Source organism: Eptatretus burgeri, chromosome 4 (assembly GCF_056783735.1).
Source record: "Eptatretus burgeri isolate ZD-2024b chromosome 4, Ebu_testis_v1, whole genome shotgun sequence".
In the NCBI taxonomy this organism is placed as follows: Eukaryota; Metazoa; Chordata; class Myxini; order Myxiniformes; family Myxinidae; genus Eptatretus; species Eptatretus burgeri.
In genome coordinates, this window is record NC_140964.1 from 106,057,620 (window position 1) to 106,081,742 (window position 24,123).

The 24,123-nt window shown below is 39.7% G+C and overlaps 1 protein-coding gene and 1 long non-coding RNA gene across 5 annotated transcripts in view; one reads left to right on the plus strand and one right to left on the minus strand.

Moving 5' to 3' along the window:
• Nucleotides 1-13,934, plus strand: part of LOC147028839 (uncharacterized) — a 15,798-nt gene extending 1,864 nt beyond the window's left edge. Inside the window, exon 3 of the long non-coding RNA XR_015057728.1 lies at nt 12,872-13,934. This is a non-coding gene — a long non-coding RNA (uncharacterized LOC147028839). The remainder of the gene's footprint in view (nt 1-12,871) is intronic.
• Nucleotides 13,935-13,939: 5 nt separating this feature from the next.
• ARMC5 (armadillo repeat containing 5) overlaps nt 13,940-24,123 on the minus strand; it is a 30,570-nt gene continuing 20,386 nt past the window's right edge. For all 4 annotated transcript variants that reach the window (XM_085879600.1, XM_085879601.1, XM_085879602.1 and 1 more), the window contains 3 exons: nt 21,784-22,724; nt 15,402-15,534; nt 13,940-15,170 (listed from right to left, as the gene is read on the minus strand). In XM_085879600.1, coding sequence (XP_085735726.1) covers nt 14,177-15,170; nt 15,402-15,534; nt 21,784-22,724 — 2,068 coding nt within the window. In that variant the 3' untranslated portion in view covers nt 13,940-14,176. The remainder of the gene's footprint in view (nt 15,171-15,401; nt 15,535-21,783; nt 22,725-24,123) is intronic.

Here is a 24,123-nt window from a genome sequence, read left to right on the forward strand (position 1 = left end):
TTGGCGCTACTTCCCGCACTCGTGCACGGGGTCCCAGGGCCCGCGCGAGGATCGCCGAACAGGGCAGGAACCACAAGCTCGCGACCCGAACCAGAAGGCTCACTTCGAACTCCACATAACTCAGAACCAACCGAGCAACCAACCAAAAAAAACCCAACTTGAACTCCGAACCAACCCAAAACTGAAGACCAACTCGTTCGTCCCTTTTGTAGGGGCCGGCTCTGCCCATTCGCCCTGCCCCGTTTTCAGCTCCACCCTCCTTCGAGAAGGTTCTCGAAAAGGGGCATTCCCTCACCCCGACCGCCTCAGGCTGTTCATCCACCAATCGGCGGTGAGCTGCCCTTCCCCCTTCCTTCACACCAAGCGTGGGGAAAAATGGCGGGAAAAGCCCACAAGCATCGTTGGTGGTTTTTGTTCTTCCGCGGAGATCGTGACCGCACGGTGCTTATTGAATGGCGAGTGGCGAATATGTGGTAGCGTAGGTGGTGGAGGTGGCGCGGTTGTAGTGTGGTTGGCGCTGTGGTGGGGATGGTGTGGTTGTTGAGATGCTGTTTGTTTGAAATAACAGATTGAACAGAAAAATGGCTAACTCAAAGTGTCGCAGCCCGGATGGATCACATAAATTCCCTCTATACAACGGGTTTGGGCTAACGACACATTGACTTATCGATATATCTCACCTGAGGACTCTTTATGGTGTAATGCGAATTTCCACAACCGTAACAATATATACATTTATGTTTGTCTATCAATCTGTCTGTATATATCTCTTTGTCGATTTCCCTATCTGTCTCCGCCTGTCAATATGTCTCTGCTTGTCTCGAAATCTCTCCTGAGTTTTAGCACATTATTTTTTATTTATTTTTCAGTTTAAACACCTGTCTGGATGAACCAAGCACATAAGTTAATCGTCTGCAGGAATCTGACCTGACACTCAAGACATCTGAAGCAGACTGCTTGGAAATATCATTTATTTTTACAACTGAATTTTTAATACGATCAATGTGGATTAATTATGCTTGTTTTTCTTATAATTATCTGATTCTTAACTACAAGAAAAGAATCAAGGAGATTTAAAGAAGGGTGGGGGTGGGGGGGGGTAGGTGCGCTCCCCCAACGACCCATCACCCCCCTCATCCCACCCCCTCCCAACCCCATGTGTGTGTGGGGAAGGGTGGGTGGTGGGATGAGGGAGGTGGTGGGTCAAAGGTGGGGGTGCACAGAGGGGATGAGGGAGGTGGGGCTTGTGTGGGCGGGCTTCTGTGGATGGCGTTTATGTGGGTGTGGCTTGTGTCAGGTCAGGTCAGGTATGGGAGCATGTGCCATATTAGAAATATATGACAGAATAATATTATGACACGAAACACCTCCCTCCACATCTTCCCAGAGTTAAATCATTTTGTATTTCCTTACTTATTATATAATCGTGTTTTTTCTGTTTTCATGATATAAACTCGGGCAAAACCATTATTATATTTACCCTTATTAAATTCTTCTATTTGTTGTTCACCAATCGTGCTTCCACAAAACTCATTCTCCATACCAAGTGAATAATATTCTTCCTTCGAAACTGATTTAATTGTTCCAAGTCTTCTAGGTCAATTTTAAATGACCAATTATACCCTAAATCATTCATATCATACCCCCATTGTTCTATTCTCAAACAAACGATATGCCCTTCTTTATATAAAATCTATTTTAATTGAAACTGTGAATTCTCTATGACCTGGATATAAAATCAACACTTCTGTATCTTGGGAATACATGGCTGTTTATTTAAGGATATATATTGTGATAAATCACTTCATCTCAACAAGTCATTCACGTCAGTCGGGCTTGGATAGTTTATTAATTAATAAGCATTTTTCATATTAATATTTTGTTGTACTATATTTCTGTCATTCAGCCTGTGCCTTTGTGTAATAATTTGATAAATCAATATCCATTTCTTGGGATACACCAAAGATAGAACCATCTTTACCATCATAAGTCATTTATATTAGATTAAAAATAGTCATAAATTATTTTTATTTTTGTTGAGTTGAAATAACACAGATAGACATAATTGACCACAACACTTGGAATTTAATTCTTGGACTTGAAATGTTTGATAAACACCATTCTGTAAGAATTTAAGATGTTGGAAGACCAAAACTATCAAAAATAATATTTGTCTTGACGATTAAAAATACAAACCCAATGAGAACCTTTCCCACTATTATCTTCTAAGTTCATAATAATATTATTTGTATGTTTAGGCATGCATGTTAATCCCTCATACAAATAACCACATTATGAATTTTTAATTTCTTACAATATATGAAAAGTTGTAAATTTGATGTTGTATTCTTTCCAAATTCTTTAAATCACTCATCAATGCTCATTTATTTATGAGAAAGATATAATCCATTACCCCTTTTAGTTAATTTTACACCTGCTTGTGCGATAGAAGAAAGCATATCTCCAAGTAACAATCTCACTTTATCAGGCAGACTTTCAAATTTTTCAGCAAAATCTACAATAACACCACTTCCACGAATTTGTTTCTCCATCTCTTTGTTATATCTTTCCAATTCTTTTTGAGCCCGGAGTTGAGCCTTCCTTTCGTTGGCAGTTTTCAACGCTGTTGAAATCCCACCCGTCAATGCTCCAACCGCACTTAATCCAACAAACAAAGGAATTAGAAATGGGAGAAATCCTCCACTCGTCTCTCTTATTGAATATTTTTTTCAACATTGGTTTTGTCATTTTAATTTTAAGTGAGCCAGTATCGTTCAAGATTTTCACCTGTTCTCTTGTGAGCAAAACATCAATTCTTACTGCTCCTTTTTTCTGAATTGTATTAACGTTAATCATACAAGGCTTTGATTTTGAATACAAGATGATAGTTTATGAAGACTGATTTGATTACCATATACCGCAGTTGGTACTTTACCAATCATTTATTTAACAAAAAATTATGTGAGACTTATCATAACACCATTATCTGTATTAATCTGCAATTCTGTTTCTTCCAAAAGCAAACAATATGTATCAACTTCTTCACTCTCTCCTCTTTCAATTAATAGGGAAGTATCCATTTGATTCGACTTTATAGTTTCCTTTTGAGCACTCAGGTCAAACGCATAGATTGTATACAAACTTTTAAATGCTGTCATGTCTAAAATTGGTTCTTTATTTCCATTAATTTCACACACCTTTTGGTAAGACTTGTATGCTTCAGCAAAATCATTTTTTCCCAATTAATTTCCAATCTGTCTCGTGGATAAAATATTCCATCGAGAGAAACACGAAGTTGTTTCACCTCAGCATTATCACTCAATGCATTATTCTTATCTGGAGCAGTATCACCATCTGGTTTTTAAAAATAATCCACAGATATCGTGGCTTTCCTTCCAGAACACCCAAATTCCACGTGTCAGTGGTTTGGTTGAGTTTAACGTGTTGACATCTTCGTTTGAGGTATGATCCACTGAGTGGTTTCTTTGAGTTAAGTCTTCTGTTCAACATCTCTTCTGTTTAAGATTAGGAGTATATTCACCAATATACCAACTCATTTCATCAATTACAAATTTATTTTGATCACCAAATGCACAAGCAGCACCAAAAAGTAATCTATTTTCATTATCATTCCTTTGTAGTTGAAATCTAATTCTAAGACCATACAAAACTTTATCATGATCACAAAATCCAAATATACCTTGAAGAGGAACTGCCATAGTAAATCAATTAACTGCTTTTGCATCATCATTATACATGCCTTTCCTTTGACTATATCCAGGGTCTGTGTTTGCTCCCGTTGACATATCAGGAATAAAACCTTCGACAGCCCCCTTTCCCATTCTATCACTGAATGAATATAGTGTAACTTTCATCATTTCAGATACAGCAGAGACATAATCAACAGCTTCAACTTCTTGTGTTCCAATGTATAAACGAAAACTATCAAACATTTTCCAGAAGAAATCATTGACGAGTGTCGCGTTTGTGTTATTCCCAGCCTTTGTGAATTTGAATTTACACAACAAGAAACTTTCGGATAGATTCAAATAAGTTTGTTGATTATTTATTTCAAAACTTTTTGTACCATTTCCATTCCAGTTTGTTCCAGTTATTGCATTTACCTTGAAGTAATCTTCTTTTTTAGTGGAATTTGAGATGACAATGGCATCATCCAAATCATCGATACTATCAATTGCTTCCATTCTTGCATATATTTCAGAAAAAAATGTTAAAACTTTTGAAACCCTGACCCAAGTGTTTGAATTATTTTCTGTCGTTCTTGCGGAGACAACTGAGTTTTGCATTTCTTAATTTCTTTTATTGCTTGTAATTTATAAGATTCCTTTTGGGCATCTTTTATACTCTTTATAGCACCCGATACATTTCCCACAGCAGAAGCAGTTGAACCAATTAGGTCTTTATGTTGAAGAATAGTTGAACCGATACCCATTAGAGTATCAATCCCATCTTCTCTAAATTAATGTCCGACACCCCTTTGTCTCTTAGGTTTATAGTATCCTCGACCAAGATACATACCTTCACCCTTGTAGTATGGGGAAAGGAACATCCCATCCCCTGTAATTATTTTATATTTTCCCAACTGGTGCTTCCTCACAATAACCATCGTATTTATTAATTGGAAACTTCACGTAGGTGAATTCTGATGGATATAACTTCTCCATTAAAAGAAATCATACGATTATCTTGGTTGGTTATCCTAAAATTTACTCTGTGTATGGTTTTTCCAGACACAGGGAGATAAACCAGATTTTTGGATTCCATATGGAATTTATAACCAATTGGGGTTGAGTATGCACTTAATGAAAATATTGAATTTGTTCTTATTCCATCATTATAAGCACCATCAATCAAATCACAGTGAATTAAATCCAAATTTATTCCTGAGGATATTTGAATGACATTATCACTGTAAAACTTCCCATTAGTTTCAATCTTTTTTGAGGAGAAAGCCAATAACTCTCGAAATGAATTATCAATTGTGAAATCAACCTTGTAGTTATTTTTAAGTTTCATCGTTGATTTTGAAGTATGTTTTTGAAGTATGTCTTTGAATATCTATAACAATATTTTTGGGTTCATCACCCTGTTCTTTCATAAGACGAATAATTTCAGAAGATATTTGAGAAATCTCATATGCTCCGGGTGAGACTGTTATCGTTTTATATCCACTTCCCAGATTAGAACGAAACTTGTCATTTTTTGCGGTAATATGAAATAAGGTATGATAAGTTTCCATGGACAACAAAAACGCCTCATATTCTTTTGTTGTGTCAAGTTGTAGTGGGTATGGGAATGGAGATGTGTGGTCGCTTGTTGTGAAATTAAAACTTAGGATTGTGCTTCTCATCTTATTTAATACGAGATAAAATGTCTTTATATTGATATTTATTAATTATTTTCATGTTCATCAACTGGTCTAAAATGGCCAATGCTTCATTAAAACAATTATTTCCAGCCTTCTTACGACATAACAACAATAACAGTCTTTTAACTGATTGTGATGGGTCATTTGGAAGAAAACGAACACCTGAACCAAGGATACTTAAAGCCTGAATAATGTTTCTCCTTCTCATTCTTCCTACTTTTACCAGGAAGACTAACCCTTTCATTAAGAGTTTTCAGCAGATCAATATATACTCTATCAACATTATTTTTCATATCCAATGGTTTATCAAAATACTTTGATTCATCCCTCACATTTGAACCTTGTCTTCCATCTTTTGTGAGAAGAAACATTAATCTCGGAGTTAGTTTAACAGGGGGTTAAGCAGAACTCAAGAACTTTAATTCATCATTAAATATATATCAATCCCTTTTCTTGAACAAGATGAAATATTGCTGGTTGTTCTGTTGAAATGAGTCCTGCTTTGGTTTTTGAATCCACTGAATATTCATTGTTTTGAAGAGCATTCACAATATAATCAGGGGGTTGATTAATCTCTTCCAGTTGTTGAAATAATCCTTCATCATCATATTCTAATTCTCCTATATGCTCTAATTCTTCCTCCATCATTTGACTGAAATATTTTAACATTTGAAGTTTTTAGGAGTATATTCTCTTGTGGGAACTGTGGAAACATCTATAATTTTTTCTAGAGAAGTTTTTAAAAGTGGTTTAAAAAATTTCTCTTGTTTTCTTTCAAATGCTTCTTCACCCGTTAGTTTCTGTCTGCGTTTCTTCTTTATGTCTTCCTGTTGTTTTACAACTTTTGAAACCAACTCTTGATAAACCTTAAATCTTCTTGCTCTTTCTTTCGCATCCATTTATTTATTGGAAAATATCATTTAATGAATTGTAAAGATCAACAGGGAAATTTTCCTTTTCTTCATCATCCAAGTAGATGTGTTCAAATAAATCCTTTTCCTTAAATATTTCATCAAATTCTTTATTAACATCAATACGAGTTGTAATTTCTTCTTCACTAATACTTGCATCTCTGCTTTTCATACGTCTGCATTGAGTTTCTTCATCAACATCAAAACCGAATGATAAAATCTTGACCCCCCTCAGATGTTTAATAATTTGTCTCGCTCCTTCTGGATTCGTTTCTAATATCCCAAGACCACCAGATTTTAGTTTCTTTAACTCACTATTACAATGTGAATATTTTGTTGTACCAAGAGAAACCTCCTCAAATATTTGACCTTCATTCCTCAATCGCATATGTTCCTCCACTGAAATATCATGATAATCTTCACCTTTTACTTCTCCAGGTCTTATTTATCTCGTTGTTGTTGATACAATGCATATCACGGGGTGTTCTTTTAAGTAAATTTACAATATTCTCATTTGTACTTTGCAAGAACCTTGATTTATGAAAGTTTTTTTTTTTTCTAGAAGCAGATTTACCCACAAGGTTTATATCTGTAATTGTTTATAAAACAAAAAAATATATCCCTCATTATCTCATCTTGTTTCACAACAATATATTTCTATTTTTCAGTCATGTGCTTCATATAATCCCCAAATTCTTTTTACTGCATAATGAAGAACAATTGTCTCTCCAAAAATTGTTTATATCTATTGAATTTAACTTGAATAAAATAAAAGTATTAGCATTGTTTCTTATGGAATGACGAGGAAGTTGAAAGTCCGATTGACTAAGATAAATACAATTACAAGAAGAATGTCACCCTCTTGTGTCGTCGCTGTCCATTACCGTTTGGTTTCTGTCATGAACACAATCAAAGATAACGAGGTTCTTTTTTGATTTATCCAAATCTTGGGGAGACGGAATATCATCCGTATTATCACTAAGAATACAAGTTTTCAGTTTTGATTTCTTTTTATATCCGTGTATCACAAAATAGTTGTATTATATCTTCAATGTTATAATAATTTAGATTGTTTTGAAGTTTAAATAAAACGATTATATCTTCTTTTTGAAGACCAGCATTAAAACCTTGTGAGAGGAGTTGGTACTCAGGTTGAAAACTCGTCTTTGTGAAAATTATTAAATTATCATAATCTAAAAAGTTGGGAGTAAGGAGCATCTTTAAAAGTAAGCAGGTTTTTCCACATCCGCTTGAACCAACTACGAGACATCTTAATGAATTTGGAAGATTTTTATGGTTGTTAAATTTTCTCTTATTTTTCCAAATGGGTAAAAAATCATTCATTTATATATATGGAAAACAGGTAATTTAATTTATTATTGGCTTTTTTAGAAACTATATTTTTTCCCAAGTTCAGGTTTAATTTCAAGATAATCCATTATTTTATTTATACAATATATTGTGTTGATATTTCCCTGAAAATGATAATCGTGAATAATATATAACAACAATCCTTTGAACATTTCTCTCATGCGTTCAGTTTCTTCCCTTGTAAGGAAAAGTGTGTTATCACCCTCATACTTTACATTCATTTCTCTAATCAGTCTTGTGAAGTAATTCATTTTTGGTGCAAATCTAAAATAATTATTTTCCTTTTTATATTTTTTATTGTCATAAATTAGAAGATAATCACAGAATAAACATTGTTTATAGGCTTTTGACTCTGTGTTTAATCCCTCTCTATCGCATGCAGGACAATTGTCAAATTTGTCATCTGGAGAATCAGGGAATTCAAGAGGCTTAAAATCTTACATATTTATAAAGTAAAACTTTACTTAAACTAAAGTTCATCTTTGGTACCATCTTCACTTTCATCGGTACTTTCACAATCATCCATAAAACTACTTTCATAACTATCATTTGAACACAAACTCTCAGTATCATAATCACTCCCATAATCTTCAAAATCTTCAGTTGAATAATGACTCTATTTAATTCATAGAAAAAAACATTACCATCTATATCTACTGTATATACTTTTTTTTTATCCCCCGCCGTGTGGCGGAAGGGTGATATTGTTGTCACCCAGGGCGTCCGGCTGTCCGTCCGTCCGTCCGTCCGGGCGTCAACATTTATAGCTGTGAGTGCGATAACTCATAAACTGTTCGCCATATCGATTTGAAATTTGGGTCACACATGATCCACCTGAAAAGGAAGAACCCTTTTGATTTTGGGCATGGCCGGATCAGACAGAGGAGTCTGAAGTGAAGGCCCGCTGGGCCGGTTACTTTGAGCGGTTGTACCAGGCTGATCCCCCAGCTGTCGAGTTGGACGTCAAGGGTGTTACAATCCCTGTTGCTGACCCTCGAATCAACTGTGGTCCACCTTCGCTTGTGGAAACACGGGCTGCGGTGAACCAGTTGAAACGGGGCAAAGCTCCAGGGATCTGTGGCATCCATGCTGAACTTCTCAAGGCTGGTGGAAATGCTGCACTCGTGTCGTTGTATGCAGTTTTGTGCTCTGCCTGGAACACAGGCATCATCCCAACTGACTGGAAGAGGGGCCTTGTTGTCCCTCTCTGGAAAGGGAAGGGTGATCGCCAAGACTGCAACAACTACCGAGGGGTGACGCTGCTCTCAGTGCCGGGCAAGGTCTTTGCTCAGATATAATTCTTGATAGGGTTCGCCACCATCTGCTTGAGCACCAGCGTCCAGAGCAGTCAGGCTTTACACCAAAGAGGTCAACGATTGACCGTATCCTTGCACTTCGTGTCCTCACCGAACGCAGACGAGAGTTTCGGCAGGGGCTGCTTGCAGCCTATGTTGATCTCTGTAAAGCGTTCGATTCAGTGAATCGGGATGTCCTCTGGAGGATTCTTGGTCTTCGTGGGGTGCCACCGAAACTGATCGATCTGATGTCTGAACTCTACTCTGGTACTGAGAGTGCTGTGAAGTGTGGTGGTACCATCTCTGACTTATTTCCAGTTGTTACTGGAGTTCGTCAGGGATGTGTACTTGCCCCCACACTTTTCAGCACTTGTATGGACTGGATTTTTGGGAGGATGTCGGAGAGATCAAGTTGCGGTGCATCGTTTGGCAATGTCAAGATCTCAGACCTTGATTTTGCAGATGATGCAGTCATCTTTGCGGAGACTTTAGACATCCTTTTGGGGGTCCTCGAGGTGCTGAATGAGGAGTCGGTGCCGTTGGGATTACGGGTTTCTTGGGTCAAAACTAAGATCCAGGCTTTCGGTGACATCTTGGATGCTGCTGTCCTGTCTGTGTCTGTTTGTGGTGAGGATGTTGAGGTCGTGGATAGATTCACTTACCTTGGCAGTGATATTCCTGTCTCCGCAGGTTGTGAGCCGGAGGTCAATAGACGTCTGGGTCGGGCCTGGGGAGTCATGGATTCACTGGATCATGGGGTGTGGCGCTGCTGGTACCTGTGCGGGAGGACGAAAGTCCGAGTCTTCAGGTCCTTGGTACTTCCAGTCTTGCTCTATGGGTGCGAGACTTGGACTTTGACCAAGGATCTGAGACGGAGACTTAATTCCTTTGGTACCAGGTCTCTTCGGAGAATCCTTGGCTATCGCTGGTCGGATTTTGTGTCCAACGAGCGGTTGCTGAGAGAGACTCGGATGAGATTTGTTACCTGCATCGTCCGTGAGCGTCAGCTGCGGCTGTATGGACATGTGGCTCATTTTCCTGATGCTGATCCTGCTCACCAGATTCTCTCAGCGAGGGAGTCTCATGAGTGGAGGAGGCCAGTGGGCCGACCACATGCCTCATGGTTGCAGCAGGTTGACCATCATCTCAAGGAGATGGGGATGGGCCTGGCATCTGCCTGGGGGATGGCCAGACGGAGGCCCCTGGAGTACCGGCGGAAAGTGGACGCAGCGACGCGCTGTTCTGGCACATGCTCCCATACCTGACCTGACCTATACGAAATGCAATGCAATCATTTGCAGCACAGAAAGCACTTAACAGTTCTCGACTTGTTAGACAGGCCCACGGACACAAACACACCCAAGAAATGGTGGCTGATGCCTTTAATATGGTCTTCAGCTCGGAGGACAGATGAGCTGAAGCCCAGGTCTATCTGGGAACTTCCACCTCATGTGGTCTTCAAGCTGTTCGGACCAGGCACCAGCGTGGGCGAGCTGGATCCAATCACCGCGATCCTTTTCCGAGCTCCGGCGGATCCCTTCGCGCTCCGGACCACGTGCTGATGAGACGAAGTGCCGATCCTTCCCGACGATGCATCACCTTCCCGAAGAACCACCTACCAAGATGAGGACAAGGAGTCTCACCAAGCTGGGAATCAAGCAGAGACCACAAGGCAGCTCCACGAACCTAAAAGAGCCAGCCGAATCAGGCCACGAAGCAGAGCAACAGCCACCCGAAGAACAACCCCCCGACAAGAACCAACTCCTCCGATGAACAACTCTCCCCACGAGAACCAAGAACCAAATCGAGCCAAGCAGAGGGTCCCCCTCTTATTCCTCTCCGCCCCTCCCCCGCTCCCGGCTCGACTCATGCCCTCGTGCGCCATCCCCCCCCCCCACAAACGTGGGTGGGAGGGAGTTGTTTACGACTTGAATCACGGGATGGGAGGGCTCTTCTTCCTCTTCGCAGAAGAGGGGGAGGGTCGTCTTCCTTTGTGTTGTGATCGAACCCTAACTATTAAAATGAATCACAGCGCGCATTTAATCGATTTTTACCCATTAAACAATGGAAGGTGAGCCATCTCTGGAACATTCACTTAACGAGATAACTGAGCTTTAGGAACCTGAATGTTGTGTGTAATCATGGTTTCCCGATTCACAACTATATATATATATATATATATATATATATATATATATATATATATATATATATATATATATATATATATATATATATATATATATATATATATATATATATATATATATATATATATATATATATATATATATATATATATATATATATATATATATATATATATATATATATATATATATATATATATATATATATATATATATATATATATATATATATATATATATATATATATATATATATATATATATATATATATATATATATATATATATATATATATATATATATATATATATATATATATATATATATATATATATATATATATATATATATATATATATATATATATATATATATATATATATATATATATATATATATATATATATATATATATATATATATATATATATATATATATATATATATATATATATATATATATATATATATATATATATATATATATATATATAATCAATCAAATGAAAATTGACAATTTTAGAAATGCAGCCAATGTTGACCTCAGAAATAAATCATGGTTGATTTCAGTGACCTGAAATATAAATCCTCTTCAGATTTCAAGTCGATCAGATTATAATTGAGGATTTTAGAAATAGTCTTAACTGTTGACCTTGGGCCGATGTTGACCTTTTGGTTCATGTTGATCTCAAAAATAATTGGCTCGTTGAATTCAGTGACCTGAAATTTAAATCCTTTTCAAATTTCAAGTCAATCGGATGAAAATTGAGAATGTTAGAAATACCACCTAAGTTGTTGACCTTTTGGTCTATGTTGATCTCAAAAATAATTGGCTAGTTCAATTCAATGAACTGAAATATAAATCCTCTTTAAATTTCAAGTCAATCGGATGAAAATTGAGGATTTTAGAAACACCACCTCAGTTGTTCACCTTTGGCAGACGTTGACCTTTTGACCTCAAAAACATAAGGCTTCTTCCTTCTGCAAATTCGACTATGTGGTGAAGTTTCGTGAAGATAGTTTTAAAATTCCGACCTGAAGGCGACAGACAGACAGACAAACAGAGAAACAAGAAGATGTCAAGCAGAGCACGATACTTGCAAATCCATAAAACAAATATGATCTCAAAAATAATTGGTGGTTGAATTCAACAACCAAATGTGCAACTCATCTTCAAATTTCAAGTGAATTGGATGAAAATTGTTAATTTTAGAAATTCGGCTGATATTGACGTTTTGGCCAATGTGGACCTCCAAAATAATTCGTGGTTGTTTTCAGTGACCTGCAATATATATCCTCTTCAAATTTCAAGTCAATCAGATGAAAATCAAGGATTTTAGAAATACCACCTTAGTTGTTGACCTTGAGCCTATAGAGAATGGACATGTAGAGAGGTAAGTGGTATGCAGTCAAATTCAGATGTCTGGTGGAATATTGGGCCTTCGTCAGACTCGAGAGCTAGTGTGGGACCATCCACGAAGAAATACACACACCTACTTGTGAAGGTAAGCAGATACACACTAAATGGGAACCATAACATCCAGACCAGTGCCAGGAATGCAAAAGCAACTTGATTGGACAAAAGTAAAGAAAATGCCAGGTTGTTGATGTGCAAGATACACAACCTGGTCATCTTTGACTGCAAACCATACATTACTCCTGCAGTAAGACAAACGATGCATGTGCATGTTCATGGATGGCTACCAGAGTCCACAATTGAGGACTGAATAACACAAATATTCCTTCTTCTCCAGGACGGTGAAGGCATGGAATGACCTGCTGTTTGAAATGATGACAGCAACGTCCATCAATCTTTCACCTCTACTTGATGAGAAGCCACAGAGTTATGTGAACCCTGGATTTTGCACTTGCGGTGCACACGCACGCACAAAAGTTCTGCAAAAATCTTCAGGATTGTAGGAAGCAGACGAACCAGAAAAGGAATTAAAACATTATTTTCATTGTTCGGCTCATTTTAATTTCCGATTGTAGCATTATAATTGGATGAGGCTTTTTTTAATGCATCAGTTTTGTTTGTGTGGTAATTTAAGAATTGCTATCTGAAGGTGTGGAGAAGAAGTCTATTTTTTGACTTATTTGGATGTAATTTGCAATCTTTCAGTCATTTGTTATTAGAATTTTGTCAGGTGTATAATGGTTTCAACAGCCTTAAAAATATAATTCATGCACTTTTTTTCAGGTCATGGCCACAAAAACAAAATGTGGTATAAATGACACAAACTGCTTTGAGCTGCAAACACAGCAGTGAAAAGGTCACTATGGCCTATTTTTCAATGCAAAATCATAAAGGAGCTGATACTTTAGATCCCCACCTTTTGGGTGGTATGAGGAATAGATCTGTGCAATACAAAAGCTAAATCTTGAACGCTTTTCAAATATCAGGTACACAAGCCAAATTACCAAGATGGTTGCCATGGCAACAGAATACAGCCGAGATCTAATCAGGTTGCCAGTCATTAGGAATAGATATCTGCAATGTGAAAGCTAAATGTTAAATGGTTTTTGAAATATCACGTGCACAGAAGTACATAGACGGATGTTCGGTTGATCAGTCGGACGGAGCTCATTTTTATGTCCCCCGTCTCTGACCTTGTCGGAGGAGCGGGGGACAACAAATGGTATGGAAAGTGGTATTCCATAAACTTGAAATGATGATTGTGACAGTCTTGATAGAAGGTTAACACATTGTAACAAACTTTTCCCCCATCAAGTATAACTTTTTTGGAGGGTTAAAAAAACCAACATCACTATACTTGGACATTCAAATATCATGAACAAACTTGTGATACTTGAATGCAAACAACAAAAAAAATTTGGTTTATTTGTACATCATTACAATATACAGTATACAGTGCATTTGTACCACAAAAAGCAAAATTACTTGTACGTTCCCACAGGGCAGACTTAACATACATGCTTTACAACTGGTGTTCAAAATTAATAATGTTACGTCATAATGGGATGTGTTTGACTTAGAAATAATTGTAATAAAAAAGATAAGCAGAAGGGTCTCTTTTGTAATTAATTATTGAATGCAATCATGTGTAAAGCAGCAGCACAGAGTGTAAAATGTCTTCCATCTTCTCAACATCAACTCCACTCTGCATGATGTGCTGCAAGCACAAGGTTCGTTGGAACAATGATAGCGGTGCTGTACACAGATATCGTAAGCAACTGAGACACAAATCCTCAAAACCATGGAGGTGAGCGAACGCGAACACTTGGGAAAGGTAGTGCCAGGAGAGTTGTGATTGCATTAGACTTGTAAGTTCTGACTTTAAACTACCCAAGAGGAACCGGTTAGCGAGAGCCATCAGTTGAGAAAGTTCATTTGGGAAAGGCTTTCCGATAGCAAAGTGCTGAGTTGAGTTATTGAGTGTAGTCTCTATGGTCTCGACTTCATCTTTCAGCTCATCTGCAGGTTCCGGGTCATCATCAAATGGTCCAGAAGTGTGAATGGTACAGTTGGCACACAGTATAGGGCATGTGCAGAGGTTACAACCATGGAGATGATGCATGAGGAGCAGAAATGCCGAATCGGTGACATCGCAAACTGGAATCTCGTTGAGGCATGCTTCAGCAAAATGTCCCTGCAGCATCGCTGCAAAAACCTCTGAAGACCCTGCAACAGTGCTCCTATGTGCTCTGACGAGTTTGCCACTATCCAACCGAAAATATACCACATCACTACCCTCAGCAGATGATAGCACACATTGACAATCTGTGAAAATATTGCTCCCACACTGTAGACAGTTCAAGTGTTCCTGAATGCTCCTGTAAGCACAGTGGGGCTCTTGTAAGGTGTCACCTCGAAAGACTGCTGCATGCTCCGGCACAGTGGTGGCTTCTTCCATGAAATACTTTCTTCCTGGTGAATCCGCTGTGAGATTTCTCGTTTGCACATCAGATAAGCAGCTCAGAGCATCCACTGCCATGGGCATATAAGAGGCATCTGTACATTGCAGCATGGTGTGCAGGAGAAAACGCAGGCCAGAGTACTCCACAAGCATCTTTCGCCGCAGAGGTTCATTCCTGCAAAATAAATTAAAAAATTTTCCCTTAGTTCTTGAACAGCACATTTTGTGTGGCTTTGATAAAGACAAAAAATTCTTCCTGAAAGTGTCATTATGCCAAGCCACAGTATGGCCATGCCAAGACACAGTTTTACCTGTACATGTATGGTAGAGTGAAGGTGCACTCTGCACAGTGAAGATGCACAGAAGGAATTCAGTATTACCACATGATGCCAAGCCACAGTATTACCTGTACATGTATGGTAGAGCAAGAGCACATGCCACACGATCATCAGAACGCGCTGCCAACAGCATGTGCGCCAGAGTGCCAACACCAAAATCCGATACTGCCTGCACTCGCAAGTTCCGTAACAACTGGGAGCCTGTGTAACAACAGACGTCATGGCAGTTACAAAAATATACCAGGAAGATTCGAAGCCACAATTACCAGCTACCGATTCACTTGAATATCACCATAAAGGACACAGGGCTTGACTTCACTGTGACATCACCGAAATCAGTAAGTATCTTCTTCTTCTTTCGGGTGATCCCGTTAGGGGTCGCCACAGCGGATCATCCGTCATGATCCGCATACTGATTTGGCATAGGTTTTATGCCAGATGCCCTTCCTGACGCAACCCTGGTCACCTCTTACGACACAGGGATATGGATTGGGTTTCGCCATGATTCTGGGCTGCCCTACATCCTCTCATAGCGAGGCCCAGCGCAGAGCAGAGCTCCAGTCCACAAGCGATCCTCCAACACAAGCCTCCGAGTTGCCGGATTACAGGCGCACGCCACTATGCCCGGTTAAATCAGTAAGTATAAAAACTCAAATATTCAGCCTTACCAAAATACAATCAACTGGTTTCTATTGTACATCACTGTTCAGGACGAGACAGCCACTCGGTAAAGTGCATACTACAACCAGCCTGAACAGTTTACGTTTTGTATCCCACAGATAAGCTGGATCTGCATCCGGACCTGAATCAAAACATAATCAGCTTGTTCTTATCATACACCCAACTTACCCACCAAGTTTCATCCGAATCCATCCACAACTTTTGATCATCTTTGGCCCTATATCTCAATGGTGAAGACTCACTTCAAAAATTCTAGTATCCAGATTCAGATCTTCACCAAAATCAAATAAGTTCTTCCTTGTCACACACCCAACCTGTCCACCAATTTCATCCAAACTTTTTGAGATATCCTGTTCACAGATAAACAGCCAGGGGTGAAAACAACCTCCATCCACCTTTGGCAGCAGAGGTAACAACTCCCCCTCTCCCCAAACCAGAAAAAAAACATTCTGCATTCATGTGCCTTTTCTACAGATATTGAGACTCATGGAGGAGCCCAACGACAAAGGGGTGAGGCTGATCCAAACAAGTGAGCGGAACGGAGCAGACAAACAATGCGCAATGGAACCATATATGGTGCAGACACAGGCAGCTTAATTAATTGGAATGTGTGGATAAAGCCAAAGGACACATGGGGAAGCAGTAAAAGCTGCCAAACTAGGGAAATGTGGAACAGAGTGAAGGTGCACAGAAGGAATTCAATTCGATAGAAAATATTGAGAAGAACAAAACGGGACATCACAAGATGGAGCCGAGGGAAGAAAATGACTGAATATACTCGCTTCAAAGGAAAAGACGACAAAGGTATTGATGGTAGAATTAGGAATGGGTCAAGATTCAAAAATCAAACATTACTTTCACCTACCCCCATCCCACCAAAGAGGAAAACAGTAATATAACCAACGTTTCATAATTGTGTAGTTATCATCTTCGCTGACTTCTGGTGACATGGAATCCATGGAAGCCAAGGCAGCTCAAACAGCACGACTCTATTGCTCACAACCAGAATTTTTTTTTCTCTTCCCAGACCACATGCTGATGTCCAACATACTACACACGACACACTTCGTGAAACAAATGGCCATGTAGTTGAGTTATTAGACATACCACAGTTCCTGCTGTGCAACATGTATCCCATTACTCAAAAATGTCACATGTACAAGTCACAAAATGCAAGATCAGAACACTCGTACAACATTGAGACACTCCAATAGTCTGGCAGCACATTCAATGTCGCATGCGGCCCAGCATCAACTTTTTCTACATGATTTTTAGTGCAGTGTGATAAGTCTTGTAGACACACACAAGATGCATTGGAAAACAAAATAAATAAATAATAATAATATTATGCAAAAAGCATGATGAATACTGAAAATGCTTTAAAAATGGTGCTACGTTGCATCCCTCATCCTTGCTTTTTTCAAACCACGTACATTGCCTTCAGAAAGTATTCACACCCCTTGATTTTGTCATATTTTGTTGTTACAGCCTGAATTTAAAATGGGTTAAATTTAATTTTTTGGTCACCGATCCACACAAAATACCTCCGACTGACAAAGTGAAAACATGTTTTGAGAAATTTTTACAAATCAATTAAAAATGAAAAGCTGAAATGTCTTGCATCAATAAGTATTGAACCCCTTTGCGATGACACTCCAAATTGAGCTCAGGTGCATCCAATTTCCTTTGGTCATCCTTGAGATGTCTCCACAACTTCATTGGAGTCCACCTGTGGCCAATTCAATTGATTGGACATGATTTAGAAAGAAACACACCTTTCTGTATAAGGTCCCACAGTTGACAATGTATGTCAGAGCAGAAACTCCACCATGAAGTCCAAGGAACTGTCTGTAGAACTCCGAGATAGAATTGCGAGGAGGCATATCTGGAGAAGGGTATAAAACAATTTCTAGAGTGTTGAAAGTTTCCAAGAGCACAAGAAGTTCCATCATAAGGAAATGGAAAGAAGATGGAACTACCCAGACTCTTCCTAGAGCTGGCCGTCCGACGAATCTGAGCAACCGGGCAAGGACCTTGGTCAGGGAGATGACCAACAACCATGAACACTCGGACAGAATGAGAGATTTCCTTGGCTGAGATGGAGAACTTGCTGGAAGGACAACAGTCTCTGCAGCACTTCACAAATCCAGGTGTTCTGGGAGAGTGGCAAGACGTAAGCCACTCCTGAGAAACTAATGAGAACGGCACTTGAAAGAGCGCATACCTCCGCAAGGCTGAACAGTTTACGTTTTATATCCCACCGATAAGCTAGATCCGGATCTGGATCTTCACCAAAATCGAATCAATTCATCCCTGTCACATACCCAACCTGTTCACCAAGTGTTGTCTGAATCAGTTCATAACTTTTTGAGATGTTGTGCTCAGACAGAGACAGACAGACAGACAGACAGACAGACAGAGAGACAGAGAGGGGTGCAAACATAACCTCCATCTCCATTCGGTGGCAGAGGTAATAAAGGACAGTGCTGGAATGACTGCAGTGGATTTAAGGACAAAATATCAAATACATCCAATATCCTGGGTGCCGATGGGAGAAGGGTATCACGCTGTGCCAATTGTGGGGGTGGGTGGAGGAGCATCACGTTGTGCTGACGAGGGGGAGGGGAGGCTTCATGCTGTGCCAACTGGAGAGTGGGAGCATGTGTCATGTCATTCAGAATGAGGGGGGGGGGGGAGGATGCTTAACATTAGCGAGACTGCACTCACTGTCAACTGGGTTTCTTTCATGAATTCCAAGTTCAGCAAGACAAAGACAGGCATCATGTACAAGAATGAGGGAAGAGTGATTAAAAACACAAATACCCTTTCCTCTCCGACTATCTTTCCTCATTTCATGCATCTGTTGTTTGAACGGCCAAACATTACCTTACTTTCTTCATGGGCAAGGTAACATTATTGAAACAGCCTCCACTTTTTAATTCAAATTCAATAAATAAAAGAAAAACACCTTTCAGTGAACACGTTTTGCATATGTTGAAGAGGTGTATAAATATGAATGTGAATGGAAGGAGAGCTGGAGGCCATCCGAGGAAAACATGGGATGTGTTGCCGAGAGAAGATCTTAGATTTGAAGGCCTAACATGAGGGCGAGCAAGGGATCGTGCAGGGAACATGAGGGATCGTGCAGCCTGGAAAGCAGCCATTAGGTGAACCACGGCTCACACATGCAAGCATGGAAACGGCTGTAAAACGATGATTATGATTGATGGTAGCACAAGCTTGTCCAGTGCTCCACAGATGAAAGGAAAGCTTCTGTACTTGTACAAAAATGTTGGTTGACTGCAGGACAATAAAGTTGAAGAAGAGATGATACATAAATGTTTTTCATTGGTCCTGTCGCTTTCGTCTTCTTGGTCAAAGGACTTTTAGTCTGATCCTTTTTCTAACATTTCTGCATTTCTTCCACCTCCCAAAACTGTTTCCATTTCATTTTAATCCTGATCTCTCTTGGCACCCATGAATGTTCCAAGTTATAAATTTCTGAGATTGATGTAGACTTTGAATGAAGAACAATTACGCCAATTGTTAACATCATTGTTGTCCTTCAAAGTCTGTGGCCTGATGTTCCTTCCTTTTATTCTTGGGAAAAATGCCAGGGGCAGAGAAAAGGCCATCTGGCAAACTATAGAAAAGAAGGGACAACGCCAAGTTTGTCGAAAATGCCAAACTATAGAAAATGAGGCACATTCAAAAAAATATTGCGTGCATGCTGAACTACTCTTGTGTTCTTAGGAGAAACCAAATAATGCTCTAGAAAAGTTCATATACACCTCAACACAGATTTCACCTAAGACAGAAAATCCTCTTCAGGAGGGGGGGGTCAAATTATGTAACTACAACCTCCATCGTGTGACTCTTAATCCTCCTGGCAAGTTTGGTTGAGATTGGATAAGTAACGACCGGATGTATCGGAGTCAAAACAAAAAGACTGACAGACAGACACCAAATTGCAATTATGAGAACTCTCCATCTGAGCATTATGAAAATTTTTGAGGGTCATCTCGGGATAAAATGGTCCACAGGAAAAAAAAAAACAACTGATGCATCAGTCACGTGATTCGGCAGCCATATTGTTTAAAGAAGAAGAAGAAAAAAAAATAACCTTCAAAAATCTTCTCTGAAGTGGCTGAACAGATCGAGGCGAAACTTTACGTGCATGACCACCTGTTCATGAGGAACAAAAGGTTCACACGGTTTGGCAGCCATATTGCATTTAGCCAAAAACCTATAAAAATCTTCGTCTCCAGAACAGCTGGACAGATCGAGGGGAAACTTCACACAAATGCTCCCCAAGCCTTAGGTGTACAAATTTAAGGAACAATTGATAGGTCACAAAATTTGGCAGCCATATTGGATTGAAGAAAATATTAAATGCTTTCTCTGGAACCGCTTAATCAATCGACACGACACTTCACAATTATGATCCGGTAGTGATGGGGCATATATGTTATTAGTTTGAACTTGATCGGACACATGGTCTGGCAGCCAGAATTTCTTTTGATCTGGATTGGCAAAAAGATTACTTGGCGGTGACTGGATCGGTTTGAGGGTAGAGGAGTAGCAGCTGAAATGCAAATCCTATCGAGGTTCCTCCTGACTTCATCTTTGCTTTTTGCTTGTTTGGGTTCCTTCAGATTACTCCAATGCAGGACTGTACCGATTTGGTATTCTATTTGATTTGAATTGAATTAATTTTAATCCCATTCTGAATTAAATTGAATAATGATGAAAAACGTCATGGGTCAGGGTCAGGTGTCCAATCAAAGTGGGACGTCGTGTTACTCGGTCATCACTGCCAGCAATTTTAAAGTGGCAGTTGTAATTATGTCTCTTATTAATTATGTAACGCACCTGTACACAAAACTCCACAAACACCACACAAAACAGGTTCTGGCGAGGATCTGCAATCTCTGATTGCCCTTTCTAGTTATTATTACGATATCACAAGCCGACAGACATCCAAACAGAGAGCGAAGAGAGAAAGAGAAAATAATAAGACTAATAATAAGAATTTAGCAGAATGGTGCCTCACACAGTGGGGTGTGAAGGAGGTAAATACTCCGCTGGCAGTCTCCAAGCCCTTTTCTGCTGTCTCAGGTTGGGCCAAACTATGAGCCCTGCGATCCTCTGCCAAAGGTCTTACCACACCGCTTCTACAATCCATCTCCCTCACCAGGCACCACAATGTGTCAGCACACCGTGAGCCTCCTCTCACAGCACTGTTCCTGCAGGACTCTCCTGGCCATCCTCTCACTGAAACTTTTCCAGCAGTCTGTTCACCGCACCACTCTTGCAGCACCATCTTCTTCGCTTCACACTCTGTCCCGCTTCCCACTCATTGGTCACAAAGTGTGTGGAGGAGTTTCCATTTTCGGCTTCATGCTTCATCTGCCCCACCTTTTACCCGCTGATCCTGAGGTATGCAGGGCATATTCCATGCAACATCACACACTTTCAGCTGGTGTTCCGGTCTGCGACAACTTGCCCTTCAAAATAAACAAAACTAAAACAACAAAGTAACTCAAGAAGGGAAAGCATGTGTAAAAAGAGAGCGAAAAAAATAGAGGGTTGATTGGGGAGGCCAAAAGCCCAATGCATTCCCACAAGGGATTACATGGTGAGCACTAAGCAAGGAAGCAGCACAATGTGTGTGTATGCATGTGTGTATGTATATATATATATATATATATATATATATATATATATATATTTTTTTTTTAATAAAAATAAAAAGTCAAGCACACACACCTAGTTTTTGATGGCTGCTTGTTGAAAGTGTTGAGTTCTCATCAAGATCACATTCAACCTTTGGTTGCTCATCTCCATTTGATCGATGAGAGTCCTGCCGATGACGAGCTACATTTCTTTGACGACACTCATGTGAATGAGACTCAAATGTTCCACGCAACAGAGCTTCAGGAAACACACCATGGATGAGGCGCATGTGTAAAAGGGCGGGACCACGACTCCGCACGAACACCTCCAGGCAGTTTGGATTGCAGGTGAGCCGGTGCAGAATGCGTCCAGCTCGTGCACTAGGCTGTTGAGCTACAGTTATGTAATCCAGAAGTGTTCGTATCATCAGCTCTGATACCAAGCCTGTGGGTTGCAGTGCATAGGAAAACCGTGACAGCAGCCAAAGGATGGCAGAATCAAACCTGAGGGGGCCCTTATCAGGTGCTGACAAAGACTGTGCACAAATCTGCTCACTTGTACCCTGTGAAATTAATCCTCTAGGTTCTGGAGGAGCGACCGGTGATCCGCCAGGTGGAGAATGCAAAACATCTTTGCAATGTGCAAGTCCTACTTTGCTTTGCGTGGTATGCACAACTTCAATAAGCTCCTCATGCCGGCCTCCAGGATCAATCTTAGGAGTTCCTATGGAAGACGCCTGGTCTGCCAAGGTACGTTTTCTCCGTAGAGCTGGACTGGCCGTCGCATCAATGTGAACCAACTTACAATGATTGGCACATGAAGTATTCCGTGAAGATTTCGGATAACGAATTCCAAAGTTCCCACAATCACTTGGGCTATTGAATTCAGAGGAAGGAGGCAACACCATGACAGTTTGTTGATCAGGTCTGTTCTGCACTTCCCCAAAGTCAACATCTGCTCCACTCATTTCCAGAGACCACTGAGGAGAGACATCTCCAGGGCTCATAATGACTCCTTCATTCAGCAACCATGACCTGCCAAAAATAAGTACAAAGTATGAAAAATGATGAAAAGCTACTTTTGGCAGCCTATAGTACACTTTTCATACACCTATCGTACACAGCCTTTTGGCAGCGGAAGTACACTTACGATGCAAGTCAATAACATGTCAAAAAACACATTCCAAATTTTTAGTTTCATGAAGGATCGTATCATGCATTTTTTTGTCACAGGTCTCTGCTTGTAAACAAGCTTAAAAATATATACCGCACATAAAGAACTGGTACATTAATAGCACAGGGATTTTGAAGCTGTAATCTCTGGATAACAAGGCAAGTGCCGAGACACCTACACGAGACACCTGCATTAGTCATAGTAAAAACATAAAATTATTCATAAATTGCAAATAAGATTAAAGCCTCATGATAACCCTTAATTTGGTAGTAAATGGTATCGAGTTTTGTAACGACCCCAATTATTACAGTGTACAACTCAAATTATTGGTTCGCTGGCGCCAGCAGTGACCACTATTTTCGTTGTCTTGTGTCTGTCTGTTTGTGACCCTCTCCAGAGCATAGCTCCGTAACGTTTGATGCGATATTGATGAAACTTGGACACAAGCGAGATATCATGGTCTTGTTGTGTCTTTTTGTATGAGGGGCGTCCCACGCCTCTTGTGGGCAGAGCCACGCCCACTTGAACTTTTTTTCTCCATTTTTTTCTCGCAATTTCATTTCCGAGAAGCTGTGCGTAATGTCCATAAGTAAGAAAAAAAAAATCCGATTTGATTTGGTCAATTTTGATGGAAGAGATAGGTTTTTACGGGAGGGCTTCCTCAATAATGCACGCGGACCATCGTCGCCTCCCGGCTGAGCAAATTAATATCCAAAATAATTGCAGAAGACCCTACCAGCACTCATAGAACACCTTACCCCACACCGGCTTGAGAAACAAGGACAGAGGTTGATTCGATAAGCGGCAAATTTGATTGGTAGTGATGACGTAAAATGGCGTAATATTTTGGCCAAGTAATGCGAAACAGAATGGGTTTGAAAGAATGTCAAAAAGGCGACTTGTATTCTACATTCTTGTAAGTATATAATTCAATCGAAATAAAATGAGGATTTCAAAGGTTGAAGAAAAAAAACAAAATTCGGAAGTTTACCACCGTTGATGCAGCGTCTTTTACACCACCTTATTTAATGTTACATTACTTCTTTGTGCCTGTTGTGCGTGTCCTTTATGACGTCCTTAAAAACAGCATCATGTTTGGAATTATTTTCAATTATATTTGACTGCCAGACAGAGTAAAAATATTATCTCACTCCTCTCTGCGCATGTGTGATCAGAACATATGCAGAGCCAAAGTACTGATAAACCTCAGGTTTGTTTGCCGATTCATGTTCAAAATATAAAATTCAATTGAAATCAAGT